A 26,538-nucleotide genomic window follows, 5' to 3' on the forward strand; every position below is an offset into this window, starting at 1 on the left:
AGACGAAAAAGGGCTGGGGTGTAGCTCAGTAGTAGAATGCCCCTGGGTTTAATCCCCAGTACCATAAGAACATATCTAAACAGCAGAAACAAAACAACAACAACAACAAAACTACCTCCTTCAAGTGAGAGAAAATATTTGAAAACCATACATCTGATAAGGGGTTAATACCCAAAATACATAGGAAATTTATACAACTCAATAGAAGAAAAGTAAATAACTAAAAAATGGATAATAAGCTAAATAGACATTTCTCCAAAATAGGCAAAACAAAATGTGGCCAACAGAGATATAGGTGCTTATGATCTGTAATTATTAAGTACATGAAAATCAAAACCACACACCAGGTAGGATGGCTATTATCAAAACAACCAAACATCACAAATAGTGATGAAGACATGAAGATAGGGAACTCCTGTACACTTGTGAGAATGTATGTTGTACAGCCACAATAGGGAAACTGCATGAAAGTTCCTTAAAAAAATTAAAAACAGAACTACTATATGGTTTCATGATTCTGCTTCTGGGCAAATCCAAAGGAACTGAAACCAGGTCTTGAAAACGCACATCCATTGTGGCTTTAATCACGATAGCCCCCACATGGAAGCAACCTAAATGGCTATCATTAGAGGAATCAAGAAAATGTGATACAGACATACAAGGATGAGATATTAGCTGACCTTGAAAAAGAAGGAAATTTTGCCATTTGCAACAACATGGGTAAATCTGGAGGTCATTAATCAAAGTGAAATAAGCCAGACAAAGAAGGACAAATACTACCTGATAACACTTATATTAGGAATCTAAATAGTCAAACACCTAGAAGCCAGAGAATTGTGGTTGCCAAAGGTTGAGAAACAGGAAAGTACCAGTCAAAGGGTATAAAGTTTCAGTTATGCAAGATGAATAATTCTTAGAGATGTGTATAGCATAGTACCTTAATAATACTGTACTGTATACTTGAAAACTTGCTAAGAGGGAGATCTTTTGTCAAGAGTTTCTCTGCCTCTGTCCATCCCCCTTCTCTCTCTCCCTCCCTCCCTCCCTCTCTCTCTCTCTCTCTCTCTCTCTCTCTCTCTCTCTCTCTCTCTCTCTCTCTCATACACACACACAAATAAATAAAAAGAGTAAGAGAAAACTTTTAGATGATGGCTATGCTTTTGGTGTATACTGTTCTAATGTTATCATGATGTATACTTTATGTTCAAACTTATCAAATTTATGTGTAATGATGAACTGAAACTTTTGTGAGACAGAGTAAATCTTTCCTCCCGGTAGGTATTTTGTCACAGTGGCAGAAAGCCCACTAACAGTCTTAAAAAGACATTAGCTAAAATTTGCTGGAATCCAATTTAACTTGGGAGTAAGCATCATCAGTTGCCTTGTTTCAGATGAGGTGGCCTCTAGCAGTAAGCTCCAACTTCACTCCAACTGAGCTCCTGTGAAATGAAGCCTAATATTCTAGAGAAGACTTGGGAGTCCCCGAGGGAAAAAGTCACTTCTTAACTTTCAATAATCTTTCCCTATGTCTTTGCCCAAATATCCCCCAACATTATTTCAGGGAGGCAGATTGAGACCTGCTTTTCCATCTCCACACTCATCTGCCTGTGAGTAAACTCTTCATCTTTTGTAAAAATCATTATTTCAGTAATCAGCAAACTGCATAATGGGTAAAATGGACCTGGTGGGATGACATTCTTACTTTAATATCGAGAGCAATTCAATTCTATCTCACTTCCAGTTCACTCTACTCACTGAATTAATCCATCTCTATCAAGGTGTTTTGATTTTTAAAGAGGGGAGAGGTGCTTTTAATCCTCTAGGAAGAAACCTGCCTCCAAGTCTTAGAATAACAAAAATTTTTCCCCCGATGTACATATTTTATTTCATTTTGAAAACATAGGCATATCTATAAACTATTTGAACACATTTAGGTTGTCTCTATACAAACTCCTTTTAAAAAGTGTTTACTTCCCAGAAGGTGGTATAAAAAATTTGACTTTCTTTCATAAATTAATATTTTAAGAAGTTCTTAAATTTTCACAAATTTGACATTAACCTTCCTTAAACTGTATTTCTTAAAGGATTTATTTTTGGAAGACTCTTTAATAATATTAAAGTCTTTTTCTATAAGTGACTATTACTACAACTTATTATTTTTAACTTGTTTTTGTTCTAGAAATCAAAAAGGGGCCTGAAATACTTCTTATTTTCAAAAATAAAATTTCTAATTAAAAATACACATATTTTAATAAAATAAATGAAAATTTCTGAATTCTGAAATTTAGAAATGTAGAAATTAGAAGATAAAATCACCAGCAATTCTGTTACCCACAGATACTGTTAACTATTTTATAATATACATTAACTTTTTAATTTTGTCATATATAAGTAGTTATAAGTCTGCTTGTGTATGTCTGTATATCTATGCATATGTATGTATATATATGCATTTTTTCTTTAATAAGAAAGACTGTAATAGGGATTTTTATTTTAATAAATATCTATCATTTCAATGGCCACATAATGGTTTATTTATGGATGTACAATTATTTAATCAATTTCTATCAAAGAATATTTATTTCTCTGCTCTGTGAAACACTGCAATGATGATAACACATTTTGGAAGTTACAACAAATGTAAACTATATAATTCTGATTTCTTAACTAGTTTTCTTTAAATAGTTGCTTCTGCAAGCTGGTATTAAGAAAAAAATGTTCTTGGAATATTATCTCAAAGTGCCTTGACCACAAAAGCTAGCATTCACCAATTGATATTTAAAATAGTGTCAACATTTTTAACCTTAATAGTCAACTCCCCAACATTGTCACAACATGTCATTTCAGTTTTAACTTCCTTAGTAGCCCACAAAGCCTTCCCTCTGATCAGATGGGTAGATTAGCAGAACCTGGTACTTTGCTGCTTTCCTATAGTTGGACCTGCTGCTTTTCCTGGCTGTAAGGATTGGAAAGCATCACTTTTTCTCACCAAGAATAAAATCTAATCTAGAACTATAGGTTCCACTCAAATCCCACATGATCCATAATCTCTTTCTGATCTTTAGCATTTGTGATTTGTCCTCTCATTAAGTCTTTTATAATTTTGGTTCAATTTATGAATTTTTGACTTTCTGATGCTACAAAAGCCATACACATTCAGGAGAACTCAGTACTCTTCCTTGGGGTGGTCATATATAGGAGAATACACTTGTGCAGTGCTGGGCATTGGCAGTGAGCCGCAGCTCTCAGCTAGCCAAAGCAACCACAAGGCACATAATGCTCTTTTGGATTGCCAGTGTTTTTTGGATATTGTGCTTTGGCATATCATCATGTCTATAAAGTTTCCATCATTTTGGCACAGTACTCAGTAAAGTACATGAAATATTCAACACTTTACTATAAAATAGGCTTTGTATTAGATGTTTTTGCTCAACTACAAGCTAATGTGTTTCCAGCACATTTAAGGTAGGCTGGATTATACTATGGTGTTCAGATGTATTAAATGCATTTTTTACTTATATTTTCAAATTATGATGGGTTTAATCAGGACTTAACTTCATCATAAGTAACTTATTCAGGATATTCCATCTTATGATATTCCCTTCTCTTGAATATTCAAATATAATTTAGATTTCTTATTATTCTCATGTTGACATATTTATATCTTTCTATAACTTTGCTAAAAGGCTATTGAACAGAGGTTGGTCTTACTATTTTCCTAGCACTATGCCTAACATATAGAGGAAGCATGGTATATGTTTATTGATTTAATATAATGACAGTAAACTATAGCCTTGTATTAGTAAAATTCTCATTTGGTTCACTGTCTACGTGCTTATCCAAGCATATGAAAAATGATTTTCTTAAAAATTTTAACAAAATATTAGCATAAAATACTTGCTAGTTACTATCTACTAGCATTCTTGATAACCAAACTATGCAATATTTAAGTCCAAATCAGATCTTAAGATTTTCTTGGTTTTTATAATCTTTAAAATAAATTATATAAATACTGAGTTACTTACCTTGCAAAAACTTAAGTGGAAGCACAAAAGTAACAAAACAACATGAATAAACTTCATGTTGGAGGTGTCCAGGGTCTATGTCTCTGCTGAAGACTCTTGTCCATCCCAGAGAGTCTTTTGAATTTAATTTTTAACCTTTGAAAAAATATTTAAAAAGAGCAATTCTCTTAAAGAGATTTGTACTTTTGAACCCAGAAAGAATTTGGTTAAAATCCAAAGAGTTTTACCGTAACTGAAACCAAAAATGGCCTCCCTAGCAAATAGCTGAAGGAGGTGACCAATAGAAACTTCCTCCTCCAGAAGAGAGTGATTGCCTCACCTTGTTAAAGAACAAATGCCTCACTTCTGTTTTCTGGAGAGACAGAAACTACACTGGAAGCAAATTTCTTGGTTTTTTTTTTTTTTTTGTAAAATAAAAATTTCAATTTTTTTCCTTAAAGTTGATGACATGAAGATGGTAAAAATAAAAGTTTTATCATATTGAAAACTATGCAACATACAAGCAAAATTCTCAAAAACACAACTCTTTTATTATGTGTTTATTGTGTTGTGACCAAGTTATATTCCCTAAGCACTGAAAAACTTTTGAGACAGAGCTTGGTGTATAAGAATATTATTAGGGATCAATACCTGTAGAAGGAAGGGTGGGATAATGAGCAAGAGAGAGCAGAGGAAGAATTCTATGCAGCTTCAAAAGAGCTTTGGTCTGCTGGTAGAGCAAATGTGTGATCTTTTAGTGTCCCCGGGTCTGGCAGAAATGGAAGGGGCTTTATATCTTGATTTGCTTGGGGTATAATGGTGACCTGATGTGGGAACCAGGAAGGGCATACTCTAAGGTGAGGCAGTTCTCTGTAGCTGAGGAAGACCCCGAGGGATGTGATAATTGTTTGCTGTCAGGAAGTGTCTTTTTGCTGTGCTGAGGATTGAAATCAGGGTCTACCACTAAGCCACATCCCCATCTCTAGGAGGAGGTGTATTCCAACCATACTCTTCACAGCCAGGTAGCAAGATTTTCTTTGAAGAGGGATCTAGAAACTAATTTCTGTACCTTTGAAAATCTTGTACCTTTTAGATCTACTTTTCATACATATTCCAAGAGTGTCTCTTTCAAAATTCCTGTGGCCCTCTTTTCCTGAAAGGAAACTTAGAAGAGGGAATTAGTAGAAAAAACTATAGGCCCTGCTCTTGCAGTTGATATTGGGCTACCATTGATACTCATCCTCTGTCTCCTCTCTATCCATTCCAGAGTCTGTTCACCCTGAGCTTCCACCTTTGCTGGTTTCAATGGCTTATCTTATGGTATAATCCACAACCTCTTCTAGGAGTTGTCAAAGTCCCTGGGTAGTATTCTTTTCTCAGACCAAATTGCTGTTACTATTCCTTTACTGTCATAAGAGACGCCCCAACAGAGCAAGTAGATTGCACACGTATTCCTCCTGCCCTAATTGTGATTACAGTAGCCCTCATCCTCTGAATGGAAAGGGTCAATTACCCATCAATATAGTGACTCCTTTTCTTTCCTGCTAGTCTCTAGACACAAGGATCCCAATGTGCATCAGGCAGAAGCCTTATGTTATATTTGTTCAACAGGATTCTTACTGTGCTCCTGGTGAAAGTGTGTTTTTTTGGGGATCAAGACCTCTAACCCTGCAGTGTCTATACTATTGGGGTCAGGAAGCACAGAGCCCCCAGTTGGTCTTTGGGAATGATGGTAAACATGGTCATTCCTACCTCTATCCCTCATGTTACTAGACCCATGTATCCGTTCTATTGGTAATACAATGCTATACATTATATATATATATATATATATATATATATATATATATATATAATTATATATATTATATATTACATATATATATAAATTATATATATTATATATTACATATATATTTTATATATATATATATATATATATATATATATATATATATATATATATATATATATATTGCTCCCTATAGGACCGCACACTGTTCTTACAGGATACTGCCTTTAAGTAGTGCCCCAGCTTTGCATTCTGGAGGCCACTCCAATATTAACCCAACTTAGGGTAGTGTGATATGTGATATGATAGTGGACTGCATGGTCTTAAGCCAATTCTTGCATTTCTTTTGCTATCAAGTATGTACTCTCCTTAGATCCTTGGGATCCCTTGCTGGAAAATTAGACACTCTGTCACCATGATACTAACTGAACCCCTGTAGGAAGAAAAAGGACACCCACTTTGAGATGCACAGTGGTAAGGTGTAAGTTCTTTGAGTAAGACCCATGGACAATGGAGTGTAAAATTAGTTTTTCTTTAAACAGATAAGAAGTGCAGCTCCCATAAAGGCAGGGTCCCAAATGGGCTACCTCTGAGTTGCTGCTGTCTAGAGATTTATATGGTATTGCTGAAGGAGACCTTTAAAGCTATTGGCTATTGACTTTTAAGGAGTTTCTCCATCCAATCAGAATGAGACACTCAGTGATCATGTGTCCCCTGTCCAGTCAGGATGCTAATCATGGATCAGGATGTTCACCAGCTTGTTCATATGCTTGGCCCATCAGATGCTTTGTACACAGAATTGTTGCAATGGAGGTTCTAATGAAAGCTCCTGCTTTCACCATCTCAAATATATGTCTATTCCTGTGAGAACACACCACTGGCCATTCTAAGATTGAAATGATCATAGGTAGTTAGTTTGCCACCAAATGGCTAGTTGGTCTCTTTGATAAAATTGTGCCATCTTGTGGGCACAGCACTGGATTCTTGCTGTTGGGTGGAGCATTTGTTGATGGCAGAGCTCAATGATTCATGGAGGTCCATGCTACAGTTTTCATGGGTCCCCTCCATCCCTGATTCCATCATCACTTCATTCTTGTACCGATCATGTCAGCACTGGGGAACTGATGGCTGAGAATGGTTAATACCAAACTGGCATTTTCAAAATTATTTACTGACTTTTTCTCTAGCAGATGCATCAGTGAGCATTAACATGTGTTACAAAGATTTCCTGCTAACTCCCATGTATACATCCATATTTCAATCCCAGAACTTTTTGTTCTTGATCTTCAAATATTTTTCCTTCTACAAAACAAAGATGGTCAGGCAATTGTCTAAGGCTCCATATATAATCTGACCCCAGTCCACTTTTGTTTTCATTTGGAGTGGATGATCAAGTGTACTCCCCTTAAGTTCTGCCTCTAGGGAGGACTTTTCCTCACCACTGTCTTTCTAAAGTACCCATGTGATTGTAATACAGATGCTGCCTATTTTTGACTTGTACCTGCATACTAAGCAAACCCACTTATAAACCAATTTCAAGTTTTTCTCTCCTCCTTCAGTTGGTTTTTCTCTCCTCCTTCAGTAGATTCCCCATATAGCCATATGTGTGACTTGAAAGGGAGGGGCATGGGCATCCATTTGGATGATTCCCCAAATGGTTCTGGGATACCTGCTAAATGTACCTTGCTTGTAGCCTCTGGTGGTGTTTGTGTTTGGTTGTGGATGTCATAATACATTTTTGCAGCTGGGTATGTAGTTCATTGGTATAGCATTTACAGAGCATGTGCCAGGCCCTTCAGTCCAGCTCCAGCACTGGAAAACATAAAAATAAAAGATACATTGTTGCTATGTCTGCTTAACCTTATGCTTTGTAAATCTGTGAGGACCCAAGTACTCAATTGTCAGAAGGCAGTTCTGGCCACATGGTGACATAGTGTCCCATGCTCCCTTTATTCCTCCCTCACAAGTTATATTATATTTTCTATTAAGAAGTTCCTGTAGCATTCTGGTGCAAGCCATGCAGAAGTGTCCAGGTTGGGCCAGGAGCAAGTGACCTTGTGGTTTAAAGTGAGGTTGCAGAGGAGTTTGCTGTGTGTGGTTTTGGGAGAGTGGTGCGGGCGGTTGGGTGGAGAAGAGATCAGTATTTAATGCTTAATTATAGAAATGTGACCCTGAAGGCATACTGTATTTTAATGGTACCTATGTTAATAAAACACGGACACATGAAAAAAAATAAAGAAAGCAGTTCCTGTGAGCTGAAGAGGGGCATGGACATTTATTAGGGACCAGAAGAACACAATTACACTCTCAAATGGAGTATAATTCTCTGCTGCAGATGGTATATCCTTGTTACAGAACTCTAATCCCAGGTTTCTTCAAACTTTTTGACCACCTGGAGGCAACAAATAACCTTAGTAAAAGTTTTTTCCTTCTTATTGCACTTTTTACCAAGGACGACAACCAAAGTCCTGTGCTGTTCTTGTCAACAAAAGTAATCTTAATAAATGGTTTGCTGTAACCTCCTTCTTTGTACTTAAAAAACAATCTGTAAAAACCAATATCCCTCACATGACACCATTTGGGGAAATGCAAATTCTATGCTGTTAGAATTCATTACTACCAGAAGATCATCTTCATATTGTCTTGAATACACTGTTTTCATATTCAGTATGCTTTGACTTGCTTTATAGGTTCACAGTACTTGATTACCACCTGTGTTTTACAAATATGACTTACAATCCAATGAATTGTGAGGATGAAGTGGGAGAGAATTCTAAGCCTCAGTAATTCTGATAAAGAACATATAATTGTGATGAAGAACCCCCCAACTAATAAATGCAGCAATGGCTCCAGCAAAACTGAAAAAGCACTTAACTACAAATCATAGTAAAGGAGAATTACGAATCATAGTAAAGGAGAATATACAAATACTATCCAGCTAATGACATTTCTGGATTTATTTCCTTTTTTGCTGTAGCTGTAGCTCAGAGGTAGAGCGTATACTTAGCATACAAGAGGCCCTGAGTTCAGTCCCTGGAACCACAACATAACACAACAAAACAAACCCCTAGGATCTGAAATACTGCCCCTCAACCCCCATGTACCAGTGACTGAGTCCAGATCCCAGATCCTTCTTGTAGCAAGAGCTATCTTTTTATTCTAAGACAGGATCTTGCTAAGTTGTCCAAGTTGGCCACAAACTTGTGATCCTCCTGCCTTAGCCTCCAGAGATGATATACAGATATAAGCCACTACACCTGGCCTGAATTTCTGACCTACAGAAATTGTGCAAAGTGATGTTTGTTGTTTTAAATAATTAACTGTTGGGTAATTTATTATAAAGAAAAGGTACTAATACAGATTTTGGTTCTTAACAGGATGCTTTAGTTGGAAAATGAATTGTAGGAGTACTTTTCAGAAAATAGAAGGTGAGGACTGGGGATATAGTTGGTAGAGTGCTTGCCACACATGCCCAAGGCCCTGGATTCAATCCCCAGTACCATTAAAAAAAAAAGTAATCCAGATTTTTGTCAGCTTTGAAGATGAAGAATGGCTGCAGAAACTAGCTACTTAACAGACATCTTTCATCAAATGAACTAGTTGAACAAGTATTTTCAAAGCTCTAGAGAAAATATTTGGACTCACAGTGATAAGATTCCTAGGTTTAAATGGAAATCAAATTGTTGGAAAAGTCATATTGCAAATAGACATCTTGAAATGCTTCCATTGCTGCTTGGATTTGAGAGCAAGAAAGTCTCAAGTCTTACTGAAAACCACTTTGGGAAGATTGCAGAACAAAACTGAACAGGTTAAACAATATTTTCCTTCTCCTTTGATACACTGTTTCACTGGATGACTGCCCCTTTCCCTGAATCTTATCATCCTGAGCACCTGACTTTGACAGAAAGGGAAGAACTTTATAAGTTTATGACTGTAAACAGATGAAATGTACTGATTTTCCCTTCTCTAAACTCTGTTCTTCTGTGAAAGAAAAGCATTCGGTTGTTCATTAGGAAAGGAATGATCATTTTGCCATGCTTTTCAACTTTTTATTTGTATGAGAAAGCTTTTTTGTTGTTATTGAATGAGCATCATGAGTAAAGACAGAAACTATCTCATTTCAGTTGAAAATGAAATGTATGTGCCAATTTCAAGTTCAACTTAGAATGGGTGTAAACACAACAAAAGACAAGATTTCACACTGAACAAACACATTTCATCATTTTCATTTTAAAATGACTCTTGTGCATATCCAGGCTTATAAAAACAAATCAACATTCATTAAAATAAAATTGTAACTTTTACCAAATTAAAATAAAAAGCTGAAGTTTTCCCTCTCATTTATTTTGCATTAGTTCATATTTTTTGTGAGTTATTATTCTTATTAGCTTATAGAATAAGCAGATAAATCAGATTCACAGAAAAACATCATTCTGTATCCAAAAGAGCAGAGATGTACAAGAACGTAAATGTACTGAATATCATTGAACTACATTTTAAAATGATGATAGTAAATTTTATGTGTATTTCGCCACAGTTAAAACAAAAGCATTGACAATTATTATCTGATCATTGTTTCTGACTTGCTTATCATGCTATTTTGTGTAACATGTGTGCACGTGTGTGTGTGTGTGTGTGTAGGTTTTTTTTTTGAAGTGGCTCTGGAGTCAGGAAAATTATTTCAGGAGCTCCTCCAGGGTGAAAAAATAGAGATTGGTCTAGTAGATGGGAAATGGAACTTATGCTAGCTAGAAAAAGGAAGCAATTGACAAAGAAAGAGAAAGAGAAGAAAGGCAGCAATGCTGGCTTGATGGGACAAAGGGATGGTGTAAGGCACAGGGGGGAAAAGTTAATTACATAGAAGGCATAAGTGATAGAGAGGTTTTACTTAGATTTGTCGCTAAAGGAAATGGGAATGGTATAAGGAAACTTACTAAGTTCAATATGTCATCAAATGCAGTACAGATGGGAGGAAGAAGTTAAGCCTGAAAGTATTTAAGATAACAAAGATGTTCATAATGTGAGAAGATGCCATTACTCACTGTTAGTATTTCTGAATATTTGAATTCTTGTAGAATTGTATTGGATTATTCAGGGCAGGAATAAGACAAGGAAGCATGAGTGTCAAGAGGCCTATAATCAGTTGCTGACAAATACAAAGCTATTTTGGAAGAAATGAAAATAAATTGATAGCTTTGGATAAAAGAGATTGCAACCAGGCTGGGGTAGGGATGGTGGTAGTGATGGTAAGCAAGGAGGAGAGTGCTCAAAGGTCTGAGTTCAGAGATTAGAAACCAAGAGTATGAGGCTACCATGAAGACATATAGGAAATGGAAAGATGAACAATTTGGGAAGAGGATAGGGTGGAGGTAGGAGGGACAATAAAGGACTGAGGATTGTGAGAATCAAAGTTCTAGTCTGTTGTTCTTACTAGCTGGTGAAGGTATTTCACTTTTCTGAATGTCGAGTATTTATAAAGTAGTTAGGTAACAGGTGATCTTAAAGTTCTTATACAAGTTCAATGGTTTTTATCATACTGGAGTTGGAGACAATAGCGCGACACCAAATGTTAATAGAAACACTAAACTTAATGTTAAATTGCACAATACAAAATAGAGCAGGGAAGCTGGGCCCGGTGGCTCAGGAGGCTGAAAAAGGAGGATCAGAGTTCAAAACCAGCCTCAGCAATAGCGAGGCACTAACCAACTCAGGGAGACCCTGCCTCTAAATAAAATACAAAAAAGGGCTGGGGATATGGTTCAGTGGTCGAGTGCCCCTGAGTTCAGACCCTGGTACCAAAAAGAAAAAAAAAATGTACAGAGCAGGGCAATTATGAATAATTCTATACCTGCAAGATGCACAGAATTTAAAGTGCATTTATCAAATCTGAATTAAAATACACTCAACAAATTCCTTTTGAGGGATATTAGGTGCCCACTATATTTAGTGTAGACATACTGGGATTCCCAATATTTTCATAGTAAAGTTTACAAACCGTCTTTCAAAATTCCATTTACAATAACGCTCTGAAATAGGGTACCAATCTCCACCTTCTTTCAAAGGGGCAGTAGACTGTGTCAAATATCAAGGAAAGATCATAGAGGTTTAACATAAAAAAAGAGGCCAACCAAATATAATAGTTAGAGATCACTATCTTTACTAGTGAGGGAATTTTGGTCAATGTGGGGATTATGTCAGATACCAAAAGCTTACGGAAAAACGAGGAGAAACTTCTATTTCTCCCATTTGTGCTCAAAACGTCGTACTTGATGAATGAATCAACTACACTGTACAAAAGATTAAAAGGTGGATTTGGCTTCCTATCAGATAATAATTTCTTTAAACACATACACTTTTCTTTCTTTAATGAAACCAGAGGACAAATGGAGAGGCACAGTTCAGCCCACAAGGGCGTACATTTCAAAAGATCTGCAACAAACAAGGGCCTCGAAAGAATGCAAACACTTCCGCCAGCTGTGACAGGTTGATATGGCCAGACCCACCTCTGGGCAGAGCGCGGCCTGGAACCATGGCCACACTTCTAGAGTCGGCGACCAACGGATGAACGAGGTTAAAGACCGGTTTTCCAGGCTGAGGGTGGGAAGAGAACCACACCAGAGAGCGAAGACTGAAGGAGCGCTACCTCGCCTGACACTTAAACGCCCGACTTCTGGGAAGAGGAGGCGGGTCGCTAACTCCGCTATCTCCTAGGGCAACACGACGGCAATACTTCCGGTAACGTCCTGACGTAATGGACGCCGTTTCGCTTTACTTCCGCTTTCTCTTGCTAAGCAAGTTGATCTTACTGTCGTAAACCACTGGTTGGAGTTAGATATTGTTGCTTCTTTTCCGGCTTTGGGGGCTTGTTTAGAAAGGCGTCAGTGTCGCTGCCTCTCTCCGTGACTGGCTCTTTTTGCAAACCAGTAATTCGAGTCTGTATTTTTTTTTTAAGTCTATGCCGTACGGTGGCCGAGGAGGTTCCAGCTCGGCGGAAGTATCCTGCGGGTGGGTGTGAACGTAAAGGCCCGGGCCAAAGGTGCACGTGGCGGCGGTGAGTGGTCAGAGAAGCAAAAGGATCAGAGAATGTGGGAAGCAGAACGCAGCTGCGGGAGGGAGGGAGGAAGAAAGGGAATGCAGCGTGAAGACTTTGCTTCCTACTTGGGAAGGAGGTAGTAACCGCGGGCGGCGAGGCTGGTGTGTGGTCTCGCGGCGCTCCTGGGGCCCTGGGAAGATAATATTGGCGGTGTGGGCGAAATGTCAGGGATGCTGTTGTAATTGTCCCTTTTTATGGTGTTCTGAGCGAGGCGCAGGGATATCACATGTGTATTCGTAGACCACAGTGATCATAAGATACTGTTTTTTTCCACCAGGTAGGAAAGATGTCATTTCGAGGCGGAGGTCGTGGGGGCTTTAACCGAGGTGGTGGTGGCGGCGGCTTCAACCGTGGTGGCAGTAGCAACAACCACTTTCGAGGTGGAGGAGGCGGCAACTTCAGAGGCGGCGGCAGAGGAGGATTTGGACGAGGGGGTGGCCGCGGAGGCTTTAACAAAAGCCAAGATCAAGGACCTCCGGAACGTGTAGTCTGTATGTCTTCAAAGTTTATTTAGCCTGTTTGGAGAATTGGAGTTTGATTGTGGGTTTGTTATCAGCAAGTTTGAGTGATAGTTGGGTGCTGAAGGATAGATCCAGCAGCTCCGAAAAGGAGTATGCAGCTTGGGGTGGGAGGTGCTGGAAACTGACTTAAAATGGTATTGTAGTTAAAAAGATATTAGAGAATGTACTATGTAACTTGAGCTTAGGCTGAAAAGATTAATTAGGCAGTAATGGATGCTTACCCTTTTTTACAGATGAGAAAATTGATTCAGAATTAAGTTTCTTTGCTAGGGTTTTAAGTGAACAGAGTCTGACTAAGAATGGGTGGATCCGTGTGGAGATGGTTCAAGGTGGGGGGGTTATAGCTCAAGGCAGTGGTCCCAGCTCACAGGCTGTTATAACAGTCCTTACATGAGACATCGAGGTCTTGATTTAGGATGACAACAGTGAGGAAAAAATGGAAGGGTTAGGTGGAAAAGATTTGAAGGGAAAAAAGTGAGTAGAACTTGACTGATACTAGAAATGAAAGGTTTTGAGCTTGGATAGGGAAGGAGAGTTAATTTTGCAGGCATGTGATGAGTGTTTTATTTGGGGTAATAGTTAGAGTTAGATATTTTGGGGCTGTATACTTGCCTGAAAATGATTAAGAATCATTGGGAAAGAGGTGGTAGTGGGAATGATTCTAGGAAAGGAGGGGGGAAAAAGACAAGAATGGAGATTGATTTACATTTAAGGGTTGGGGGAAAGAGAAAAAAAATCAGGAAAATAAAGCGTGGTGTTTGATGAAATTGGAGTAGTTATAATAAGATTACTTACAGTTGAATGGTCTCAGTGTGTCAAGCACTATTCTAAACACTTGACATTTGTTATTCCACTTAATCATGTGTTGGTGTAGATACAGCTTATATGTTATTATCCCCATATTAAAGAGGACACTAAAGCAGAGAGGAAGTGAAGACCTTTCCCTAGGTCACCTTAACTAGTAGCTGCGGTTACTAGCTGTAAGTTGTGGAGTGGGCATGTCAGCTCAAGAAGTCCACACTGTTAATGACTGTGCTCTTCGGTCTCAGAAGAGAACAGGTATAGTGAAATTTCAGACAGTTAAGAAATCAGACACATTGGCCAGTATCCTTTGAAATAGTTTCATATATTCATATTTTCTTGTCCTATTTCAGTATTAGGCGAGTTCCTGCATCCTTGTGAAGATGACATAGTTTGTAAATGTACCACAGATGAAAATAAGGTGCCTTATTTTAATGCTCCTGTTTATTTAGAAAACAAAGAACAAATTGGAAAAGTGGATGAAATATTTGGACAACTTAGAGATTTTGTATCCTTTTTAATTGGATAACCTGGTAATTTCACTGACCATGAATTTATTTTCTATCTCCCCTTTGCAAATAAATAGTCATTAAATTTAACTTCTTAATTAAGATAGCATTTCCAGGTGTGGTGGTCCATGCCTATAATCCTAGCACCTTGGGAAGCTGAGGCAGGAAGATCCCAAGTTCAAGGTCAGCCTGGGTAAGTTAGTGAGACTGTCTCAAAAATTTTTTAAAAAAAGGACTAGGGATGTAGCTTAGTGGCAGAGCATCCCTTGGTTCAATCCCCCAAAGTAAAATACATACACATACATGAATAAATCAGTATTACAACAGGTTGGATCATAAGGAGAATGAAGAAGGGAAAAAGTATTCATTTATATGTCCTGAAATAAAGCCCTAGAAAAATGACTTTCTTTTTGGAAAATTTAGAAATTATGGACTATTAGATAAGAGCTACAGGATTAAATTGGTTGCATTGCATATTATGGTGTTGCTGGAATGGTATGGTATGTTTTGTTTTTGAAAGAAAACTTCCATTTCCTCTGGGAATCTATTTTTTTCTCTTTTCAATATATGTTTGTACCTTGTAACTTTGTTTATAAAATGATAAATGAATTCAGAAGGTTTAGTATATTCATCTTAATTTTTTATTCCTTAATAAAATCAATAGTATTTTTCAGTTAAATTGTCAGAAAACATGAAGGCAACTTCCTTTAAAAAACTACAGAAGGTGAGTCAAACTTACAATACTTAGGATCCTTGGTTTTATAAGGGAATGACATACCTTTGGATAGTACTACTTGGTGCACTTCAGTCTCCTCCATTGTATCACAAGTGAAGCTCTTAACCTAATCAGTTAAACCAAGTTTTCAGTTCTGCAAACATAATAAATGTTTGACTATTACTTTGAAGTTACCATCAGAGGTGTATTTGTTGCTTAATTTAAATTTTTTATAGCTATTCTCCATCTGGGACAGTGGGACAAAATGGGTTAAACTGAAGTGTTCTATATTATAAACACTGAGCTTACTGATCCTTTCAGAATGTACTCCTTGCTCATATTAGCAAAATCTATAACTCCAGAGGATTTTTAAAAAAAATTACTAAAATGTTTAAGGGCTGGGGATGTAGCTCAGTGGTAGAATACTTGTTTGGTATGGGTGAGGCCCTCAGTTGATCCCCAACTTCCTCTCCCACCACCCCAAAAAAAGTTGCATGAGCAAACATTCTAAGTAAAATGTTACATTGTAAAACATCTGGAAAAAGATGGATATTAAAAGTATTTTCATAACAAAATAAATGTTATGCAGGAAATTTATAGGTTCCCATTAGAATCTTTATTAGTGGGACGAGATTTAGAATGGTCCCAAAGTTGAGACCTGAAAGTTGAAAGTTGACTAGGAATGAGTCTCAATACTGATGGCACTTCAGAGTTATCTAAGGGGGAGGTTTTAAGATGTCCTTTTAGGTCCCATTCCTAGAAATTTGACCCATTTGCTCTTAGTAGGGGTCAGATCCGAGCTCCGGGATAATTTTGATGTAGTTAGACAATGCACTTAGGAACCACTGGGCAATCAAAGAGGATGAAGTACAGTCCAAGTAAACTGCAAAATCTCAGTAAGCCACGTAAGTATTTAAAAGAGGTGGACCTATGGTGTGAGCATAGAACCTCTAGGAGGGGTGGGGAAAGATGTGAAGTAAAATTGTGAGATTGGAAGGAGCTTGATTACTCTAGGTCATCACAAAGAGTTCAGATTTTTTTCCCCCTTTTAAATTATAGAATAATAACAGTTAATTTTACCTTCTTTTTCTTCTAAATTATAGGATAATAACAGTTAAATTTATTCTTTAAAAAGTCACTATGGAAAAATAGAAAAGCACATTGGAAAAGAATGACTACTTTGTGTGAAGGGGCCCAGTAGGTGGTTATAGTAGTCTTGGAAGAGGTATTTTTGGCTGAGGGAAAGACAGTTGAAATGCAGAAGAATAGGTGGATTTAAGAGAAATGTTAGGTCATCATATCAATAGGACTTGGTAACTGACTAGCTATTGAGGTTGAAAAAGTTGAAAAAAAAAAAACTTCAGCATGTTTTTAGCTGGTGGCACCATTTACTGAAATGAGCAACTCTGGAAAAGGGAGAGTTAAGGGGAAATAAGGAGTGGTTTTGGACATAATGCATTTAAGGACCTTGTGAAATAGTCCAATGGTCAGGAGTTTAAAGGAAGGGTGTGAACTAGAGATGAAACTTGGAAGTTGTCAGTGTACAGGCAGTGTATAAAACAGTCTAAAAGAATGAGAAGAAAAAGCACGGATGAAGAGCTTTAGGGTGCTTCCCAAATGTAAATGTCTTAGCGGAGATTAAGAAATATTTTCTGCAGAAAGGGAGTCAAACTACAAGCATGTTTCAAAAGTAGTATCTCAGGAGAATGGAGTGTTTACGAGAGGAGTTGCTCAGCTCTGGCAAAATGCTGTAAAGTCTTCTTTGGGTTTAGCAACATGGAATTCAAGTAGCCAGTGGAATAGTAGACCCAGAAGCCAGATTGGGGTAGGAAATGAGATGGAAACTATGCCTTGTTGCTAGGGGGTCCCTGGAGCTGAATAGCCTAGAAAGAAACTGTGCTGAGATAGGCTTCTCATCTAGCAACCTGGGTAAAGAAAAGTACCTGTTATAGTCACGTGAATTGATTCAGATCCTTGCTGTTTCTTACAGTATTATTAATTTGAGGATTTAGTAGTGTGTGTGTTTTCCCCTAAATCACAGGTACTAAGTTGGGCACATTATATTTCTTTTGGTTTCCAGTCCAGTGTTATCTATGTTTTAAGTTCAGGGTTTCTTTATCCAACTTGGGATAAAGTCTCTAGTTGAGCTTTCTGTGATGATGGAAGTTCCTGCCCAGTATAGTAGCCACTGGCCACAACATAGCTATTGAGCACCTGAAGTGTGACTTACGAGACTCTTGAACATAATTTTTATTCTCACACTTTAATCATTAAATAGCAACATGTGGCTAGTGGCTGCCAGACTGCATAATGTAGATCTAGATAATAGTTTTGAGATGATGGGCCACAAAGAGAAGAGTAACAAAGGGACATGTAGAGAGGGCTACAGATATTATTATAACTAATATATTACAGTTTTGAAGCCTCTGATTGTGTTTTGTGTAGAAGACCTGGGAGAGAACATGCTTCCTTAAAATTTTATCAGCTCCAAAATGTCCTTAACTCCAGAAAAAGGATGGGGTTAGTTTCTGTATATCATTCATTACTCAATATGTTCAGGAAACATTGATGTGATCCCTTGTAAGTCTTGAAAGCTGGTACGCCAATGCTTTATTTTAAATTTTATGCTCAATTTTATGTGTGTAATGCTTCTTAGGTGCTTTATGTACATTACTTTCTGATCCTCACACAATCATGCCTTATTATCTACATTTTACTGAAAACCAAGGTACTAGAAAAGTAAGTCCTTGCTCAGAACTACACAGTAATAAGTGGTAAGAATAAGATTTGAACCTAAGCAGTTTTCATTATATTGTACTGTCCCCCAGGTTATCTTACAAATTGTTTGTATTAAATTTCCAGTTTTATATAGACCCATTTAAGTTGCTGCCACTGCAGAGGTTTTTACCTCGACCTCCGGGTGAGAAAGGACCTCCACGAGGTGGTGGCCGGGGAGGCAGAGGAGGAGGAAGGGGAGGAGGTGGCGGCAGAGGCGGCGGTAGAGGTGGTAAGTTACTTATGGGAGAAAATTTCTAATGAGACTTCATAGCCACAGCTGATTCATGTAGTACAGTAGTACAATTTAATTTTGTATGTAGGCAAACTTCCCTTGTATTTATTTATTTTGGTAAAACTTCTTTCAAGTATTGGCAGATTGTCCATAGTAATAATGCTTTGTTTCAGTTACTTAAAAAGAAAAAAACCTTAACAGTTCACTTTTGAGCGATGTTTAACTCTTAGGTTATTTTATCTCTTGGTTTTCTTAGGGAGTTTCGTAAAGTGCAGTCATTTGTTACTTAATGGCAGATAAATTCTGAAAAATTCCTCATCAAGCAGTTTCATTGTTGTGTGAATATTGAAGTGTGCTCACACAAATCTAGATAGTATAGGTCAGTCACCCAATGTGGCTTCTTGACACAGTTGAGAGGTGGTAAACATGAGATGTATGGGGCTAATGCTGGTGTCAGATGGCATTGTTTTACAGTAAGCTTTTTTATAAGTAGGAGTGAGTATACTATAAAATTACAATAAAAAGAATAGTAAACACATAAGCTAATAACAGATGTTAATAATCATTATCAAGGATATACTAAGTTGTATGTTCTATACTTTTATATTGCTGGCAGCACAGTAGGTTTGTTTATATCATTAACACCATAATTATGTGAATAATGCATCAGTTTACAGTGTCACTGGGCAATAGGAATTTTCTAGCTCCATTGTAATTTTATGGGACCACTGTCTTATCCGTGGACTTTGTTGACCAAAATGTCATTGTGCACTATATGACTGTATAAGATTATCTTAACTGAAGTTTAGTTTCTTAGATAATTGTCATTGTATATTGACTGTATGCTGAGAGCTGGTCTTATTCTTACTATCCATGTACATTCTTTCAATAATTAGCAAAGATTTTTGAGGTAGGTGATGTTCTGATTTTGTGTATGAGGAAATGGAGTCTCTTAGAGGTCCATTTGCCATAATCAGTTGGCAGACCCAGAATTAAAACCCATGGCTTTGATGTCATGCTGGGAACTGTTTGTAATATTGGTGCTCTTTGACTTGTAATGGGGTTACATCCCTATAAACCCAGCCTAAATTGGAGATTTCCAATGTAGTTGAAAATCCACTTAGTATACCTAACCTGCCATACATCATCGCTTAGCAACACAGTACGCTGTACAGTATCTATTGAAATTTCAAGGTTTATTAGCACCCGAGCATCACCTATGGTACATATGCAGCTTGGTTAAACTTCCACATGATATTTTCTATAGTATCTCCAGAGCAAAACTACCCATACCTGCTCCCATTTGTTTTTAGAATAAGTGGTTTTAATCAAACTATCCTTAGTTCAATTAAAAGAATTTACATAAGCAAAAGCTAAGGTAAGGACTGGGGTTGTAGCTTAGTGGTAGAGCACTTGCCTAGCATATGTGAGGCACTGAGTTCAATTCTCAGCATCACATAAAAATAAATAAATAAAAGTCCATTAACAACTTAAAAAATGTTAAAAAATATTTAAAAAGTTGAGATAATCATACATTTAGCAATAGTGGGGGGGATCCAACATGGCGGCCGGCGAGCAAGCAGCATTTCCTATACCTCCGCAGTAACAGGATCAGAGAGACACATAAATACACTTGCATGGGACCTGCTGAAGATCTTCTAACAATATTCCACGGGAAGGAGACCTGCCGATAACTAGTAAGTCTGTGTGAGGGGTCAGTTTGTCCCAGGCGACTGAATCTCCGCAACTCGGATCAGGGACAGATTCCTGCCGGTCACGGCGGCGGCTGATCTGGGCCCTGCAGGACTGAGTCTGGGATCGGCCTCAGGCGGTTCAGCGCTAGGACCCACACTCCTACCACCCCACCCCCCTCCAGCCGGTTCGGAGCAACTCGGATCAGGAACACAATCCTGCCGGTCACGGCGTTTGCTGATCTGGGCCCTGCAGGGCTGAGTTTGGGATCGGCCTCAGGTGGTTCAGCGCTAGGATCCACACTCCTACCACCCCACCCCCCTCCAGCTGGTTCGGAGCAACCCGGATCAGGAACACAATCCTGCCGGTCACGGCGTTTGCTGATCTGGGCCCTGCAGGGCTGAGCCTGGGATCGGCCTCAGGTGGTTCAGCGCTAGGATCCACACTCCTACCACCCCACCCCCCTCCAGCCGGTTCGGAGCAACTCGGATCAGGAACACAATCCTGCCGGTCACGGCGTTTGCTGATCTGGGCCCTGCAGGGCTGAGTTTGGGATCGGCCTCAGGCGGTTCAGCGCTAGGATCCACACTCCTACCACCCCACCCCCCTCCAGCTGGTTCGGAGCAACCCGGATCAGGAACACAATCCTGCCGGTCACGGCGTTTGCTGATCTGGGCCCTGCAGGGCTGAGCCTGGGATCGGCCTCAGGTGGTTCAGCGCTAGGATCCACACTCCTACCACCCCACCCCCCTCCAGCCGGTTCGGAGCAACCCGGATCAGGAACACAATCCTGCCGGTCACGGCGTTTGCTGATCTGGGCCCTGCAAGGCTGAGTTTGGGATCGGCCTCAGGCGGTTCAGCGCTAGGATCCACACTCCTACCACCCCACCCCCCTCCAGCTGGTTCGGAGCAACCCGGATCAGGAACACAATCCTGCCGGTCACGGCGTTTGCTGATCTGGGCCCTGCAGGGCTGAGCCTGGGATCGGCCTCAGGTGGTTCAGCGCTAGGATCCACACTCCTACCACCCCACCCCTCTCCAGCTGGTTCGGAGCAACCCGGATCAGGAACACAATCCTGCTGGTCACGGCGTTTGCTGATCTGGGCCCTGCAGGACTGAGTCTGGGATCGGCCTCAGACGGTTCAGCGCTAGGACCCACACTCCTACCACCCCACCCCCCTCCAGCCGGTTCGGACTAACCCGGATCAGGAACACAATCCTGCCGGTCACGGCGGCGGCTGATCTGGGCCCTGCAGGGCTGAGTCTGGGATCGGCCTCAGGCGGTTCAGCGCTAGGATCCACACTCCTACCACCCCACCCCCCTCCAGCCGGTTCGGAGCGACGCGGATCAGGGTCACAATCCCGCCGGTGACGGCAGCAGCTGATCTGGGCCCTGCAGGACTGAGTCTGGGATCGGCCTCAGGCGGTTCAGCGCTAGGACCCACACTCCTACCACCCCACCCCCCTCCAGCCGGTTCGGAGCAACTCGGATCAGGAACACAATCCTGCCGGTCACGGAGTTGGCTGATCTGGGCCCTGCAGGGCTGAGTCTGGGATCGGCCTCAGGCGGTTCAGCGCTAGGACCCACACTCCTACCACCCCACCCCCCTCCAGCCGGTTCGGAGCAACCCGGATCAGGAACACAATCCTGCTGGTCACGGCGGCGGCTGATCTGGGCCCTGCAGGGCTGAGTCTGGGATCGGCCTCAGGTGGTTCAGCGCTAGGATCCACACTCCTACCACCCCACCCCCCTCCAGCCGGTTCGGAGCGACGCAGATCAGGGTCACAATCCCGAAGGTCACGGCAGCGGCTGATCTGGGCCCTGCAGGACTGAGTCTGGGATCGGCCTCAGGCGGTTCAGCGCTAGGACCCACACTCCTACCACCCCACCCCCCTCCAGCCGGTTCGGAGCAACTCGGATCAGGAACACAATCCTGCCGGTCCCGGCGGCAGCTGATCTGGGCCCTGCAGGGCTGAGTCTGTGAACGGCCTCTAGCGGTTTGGCGCTAGGACTTTGGCAGCGCTTAGGGCGGAGTTTCAGCTTTGAGACAGAGGAGAGAAGTGGTCCAGTTTGGTTCCAGACACTGGTCGGACCACAGAGGAGGACAACAGCCGCCATTTCAAAGAGATGATGTAATCATCCCCATGTTCTACTGATCACAGCTCATTCAGTTACGGAAGAGGTGATTTCAGGCTAGTAAATTTCAAAAACACAACAGTTGCACCAAGCAGAAAGAAGCGCGTGCAGTATGAAAAGACAAGGAAAGAAAGGATCACAAGCAATGCAGGTCAACTCAACTTTAGAAGAGGTAATAGCTGCAACAGATGGAATATCAGATAAAGAGTTCAGGATATATATGCTTCAGATGATCTGGAGTCTCAAGGAAGACATGAGACAGCAAAATCAGACAATGAAAGATCACATTGACAAACAAATCCAGGAAGTAAAAGATCAATTTCACAGGGAGATAGAGGTAATAAAAAACAAACAAATAGAAATACTAGAAATGCAGGAAACAATAAACCAACTTAAAAACTCAATTGAGAATACTACCAGCAGAGTGGATCACTTAGAAGATAGAACATCAGACAATGAAGACAGAGTATTTCAACTTGAAAAGAACATAGATAGCTCAGCAAGTCTACTAAGAAACCATGAGCAGAACATTCAAGAGCTATGGGATAATATCAAAAGACCAAACTTAAGAGTCATTGGGATACAGGAAGGCACAGAGCTCCAAACCAAAGGATTAAGCAATCTATTCAGTGAAATAATACAAGAAAACTTCCCAGACATGAAGAATGTGACAGAATCCCAAATCCTAGAAGCCTACAGGACGCCGATGGTGCAAAATCATAAGAGATCCACACCTAGACACATTATAATGAAGATGTCCAACATACAGAATAAGGAGAGAATTTTAAAAGCTGCAAGAGAAAGAAAGCAGATTACATTTAGGGGTAAACCAATCAGGATAACAGCTGATCTCTCGACACAGACTCTGAAAGCTAGAAGATCCTGGAATAACATATTTCAAACACTGAAAGAAAATGGGTTCCAACCAAGAATCGTGTATCCGGCGAAATTAAGCTTCAGGATAGAAGATGAATTTAAAACCTTCCATGATAAACAAAAGTTAAAAGAATTCGCAGCTAGAAAACCATCTCTTCAAAAAATCCTTGGCAAAACATTACAGGAAGAAGAAATGGAAAATAACATTGAAAACCAACAATGGGAGGTAGGACAGTAAAGGGGGGAAAGTAGTCAAAGAGGATAACAAACCAGGTTTAGTAACATCAATAAACAAATATGGCTGGAAGAACAAATCATATCTCAATAATAACCTTAAATGTTAATGGCTTAAACTCACCAATTAAGAGACACAGGCTAGCAGAATGGATCACAAAACAAGACCCAACAATATGCTGCCTACAGGAGACGCATCTGATAGGAAAAGATATTCATAGACTGAAGGTGAAAGGGTGGGAAAAATCATACCACTCATATGGACTGCGGAAACAAGCAGGAGTGTCCATACTCATATCTAATAAAATAGATTTCAAGCCAAAGTTAATCAAAAGGGATAAAGAAGGACACTTCATACTGCTCAAGGGAACCATACACCAACAAGACATAACAATCATAAATATATATGCCCCAAACAACGGTGCTGCTATGTTCATCAAGCAAACGCTTCTCAAGTTCAAGAGTCTAATAGACCACCATACAATAATCATGGGAGACTTTAATACACCTCTCTCACCACTGGACAGATCTTCCAAACAAAAGTTAAATAAGGAAACTATAGAACTCAATAACATAATTAATAACCTAGCAATAGTGCTAAATCATACTTTGATAAGTTTTTCTGATTCATAATGATGGAGTCCTATCTAAAGTTGGTAATCTGGGGTTTGCCCTCCTGCCTGATTGGAGAACTGCTAAGTTTCTCCATTTTTATCTTCGAAAAAAAATTTATGTAAGAAAAAATAGGTGAATCTGCATTTGTTCTTTTTAATTATAGGAATTGTATCTTTGTTGGCTTATCAGCAAGTGAGAAGCTACAGTTATTTAATAAAATTTCCCCTTTTAGGTGGATTTAGAGGTGGAAGAGGAGGTGGTGGCTTCAGAGGAGGAAGAGGGGGTGGTGGTTTCCGAGGTGAGTATGAGAAAAAAATGTCTTTAATGACTGAATTTTTAGGATTGATACTATCTGCCATTTTCTTCTTTTAATTTTCTCTCTGCTAGCAAGTAAATAGAACATTGTGGTATTCTTTGCTTTAGACTAATTTTTGGCTTCATTTTATATCCTTTTTTTTTCCTCTTTTAAATTTTTTCCTGTATTTCTAACATTTTGCTGTATTTTTAATTTGAAAATCAAAGAAAGGTATAGTATGAATGACAGTTACATTTGGTAAGGTAAATTTACTAAAAATCTCTTTTCTGTTCCGTTAACACTTTAATTTTCTCTTGCCCAGGGAGAGGACATTAGATATAGCATCTGACAGACTTCATCAGTTGACTTCTGCTTTAACTGCATGATCTGCTTCTGCTCTGGATTGGAAACTGAATGTCTTGAGCAAGTCTTGGAAGATGTAGTCATTTTGTGACAGTGGAGTTGGTGTGTCAGTGTTATGCATAAATGAGTGCAGCAGAACCATCATTTTAGCTCTGAAAGAGCAGAAATAAGTCTTTATATTTTGTATAGTGCCTGGTACTCTGTGGGTGCTTAATAAATGGAAAGGAGTTTTCATTTGAAGCATATATGAATTTTTTAAATAAAATGTTTTATTCCTTTAAATTCTTTAGTGTGTTTATTGAACCAAATCTAGTTTTTGAAATTTAAAGACACAACTAGAGCTTAAACCCAGTGAATTACAGATAGAAAAAAACAAAACAGGATTTGTTTATATAAATTACTGATATTCTAAAGAAACATACTACTGGAGTAATACTTTAAGATTATTTATAAATTAGTACCTCTTTCCAAATGTTTGCCTTTTGTGTATGAGAACATTCGCATCTTTTATTTCCCTTTTCTTTTTTGTGTGTTAGTACATAGAGTAAAGCAGTTTCTCTAATTGTAGTTAATAATTTTAAAATCTTGCTATGAATCTATTTAAATATGAGTAGCTATGTTCAAGTGAGAACTAGTTAAAGAAATTTCTTAAGAAATGCTTAATTTTTCTTATTGAACTTTTCTCATTGAACATAGATATGTTATTAACAGTTGTAAATGTTCTAAATTTTCCTTATTTTTAGAGGACTGTAAAGGTTTAAGATGTTATTCACCATAAATGATTTCATTGTCTTTCACATGTTCATATTCTTGGGTAGGGATGTTACAAATGAAATTGGTTTTAGTCACCATTGTTAGTATAGTAGTATCAAGAAATAACCATGGTAGTAAGTTAGAATACCGTGACATGGGACCATTCACCAACTATCATTTGAGATTTTTTTCTCTCACTTGTTATTTCTCAGCAGGAAATATTTATATTAAGTTTTCTAGCATGAATGATTAACTCTTTAATGCTCATTTAAATAGCATGTAATTGCTTATTATCAGTATTTTGGGTTTTACTTATCCTTTTTAATTAATGGAATTACAGCAAGATTAATCAACATATAGGCCATAAATGATATGTTGAAATTTCTCTTTCATGCAAAGAGGTGGTTGTGCATAACAGCTCAGGAAAGATGGCTCTTTGATTCAGAGTCTTTGGGATGAGATTTTGCTCTTGATTTTTAAATGGTATTAGTACCAGAGGGACAGTAGCATTGACCGAAGGACAAGTAATAGTGTTACATTACTAAAAAGTTTTTTTTTTCTTTTTAGTATTTAAAAAAGCCTAAAATGGTAATAATGAAAGTAATGTATGCAACAGTAGACAAACCACTTAAGAGATTTCAGCTTTTACCTTATGTATATCTTGAGGTCATTGACCATTTTCAACTTTGGTTTTCAGTCTTTTTCCTAAGCAAGGAAACAACCTTAAAATCCAATAACCACAGGCTTTTAACAGAGTTCTTCATAGTACTGTTTACTTTTTAGTGTTATTTGAAAATATTTTGGTATTTTGGAATACTGAAGATAATTTTTCTATTATAGGTACTCTGCAGAGTATTACTTTACATTTATAAGAATTTGAGTACTAGTAGCTAAATCAATGGGAACAGATTAATCAACCTGTGTTCTTCTGTTTATATTCATGTGAGAACTGAGGTGAGAAGATTATGCCAATCATTGAATTAAAGTAAGTAAATGGACAAATATAGCCCTCTAGTGGTTCTGTTATATGCTTACACTATTAATTTTGGTGTATCTAAGCATTTCTCTTGATTGAAGTTCACTATTAAGAAGAATCAGATTTTAATGTTGTAGTGGTTAAAATACAAA

The 26,538-nt window shown here is 38.9% G+C and overlaps 2 protein-coding genes across 2 annotated transcripts in view; one reads left to right on the forward strand and one right to left on the reverse strand.

Annotated features, from left to right (window-relative positions):
* Positions 1–4,128, reverse strand: part of Cfi (complement factor I) — a 38,211-nt gene extending 34,083 nt beyond the window's left edge. The window contains exon 1 of the mRNA XM_026410622.2: positions 4,026–4,128. Coding sequence (XP_026266407.2) covers positions 4,026–4,082 — 57 coding nt within the window. The 5' untranslated portion in view covers positions 4,083–4,128. The remainder of the gene's footprint in view (positions 1–4,025) is intronic.
* The window catches only part of Gar1 (GAR1 ribonucleoprotein), a 70,825-nt gene extending 45,886 nt beyond the window's left edge, over positions 1–24,939 (forward strand). The window contains exons 7-14 of the mRNA XM_026410623.2: positions 12,173–12,531; positions 12,749–12,847; positions 13,167–13,380; positions 14,565–14,719; positions 15,385–15,444; positions 18,298–18,442; positions 24,232–24,297; positions 24,617–24,939. Coding sequence (XP_026266408.1) covers positions 13,176–13,380; positions 14,565–14,719; positions 15,385–15,444; positions 18,298–18,442; positions 24,232–24,297; positions 24,617–24,630 — 645 coding nt within the window. The 5' untranslated portion in view covers positions 12,173–12,531; positions 12,749–12,847; positions 13,167–13,175 and the 3' untranslated portion in view covers positions 24,631–24,939. The remainder of the gene's footprint in view (positions 1–12,172; positions 12,532–12,748; positions 12,848–13,166; positions 13,381–14,564; positions 14,720–15,384; positions 15,445–18,297; positions 18,443–24,231; positions 24,298–24,616) is intronic.
* Positions 24,940–26,538: the final 1,599 nt, after the last annotated feature.

The sequence above is a fragment of the Urocitellus parryii genome, chromosome 10, assembly GCF_045843805.1.
Source record: "Urocitellus parryii isolate mUroPar1 chromosome 10, mUroPar1.hap1, whole genome shotgun sequence".
NCBI lineage: Eukaryota > Metazoa > Chordata > Mammalia > Rodentia > Sciuridae > Urocitellus > Urocitellus parryii.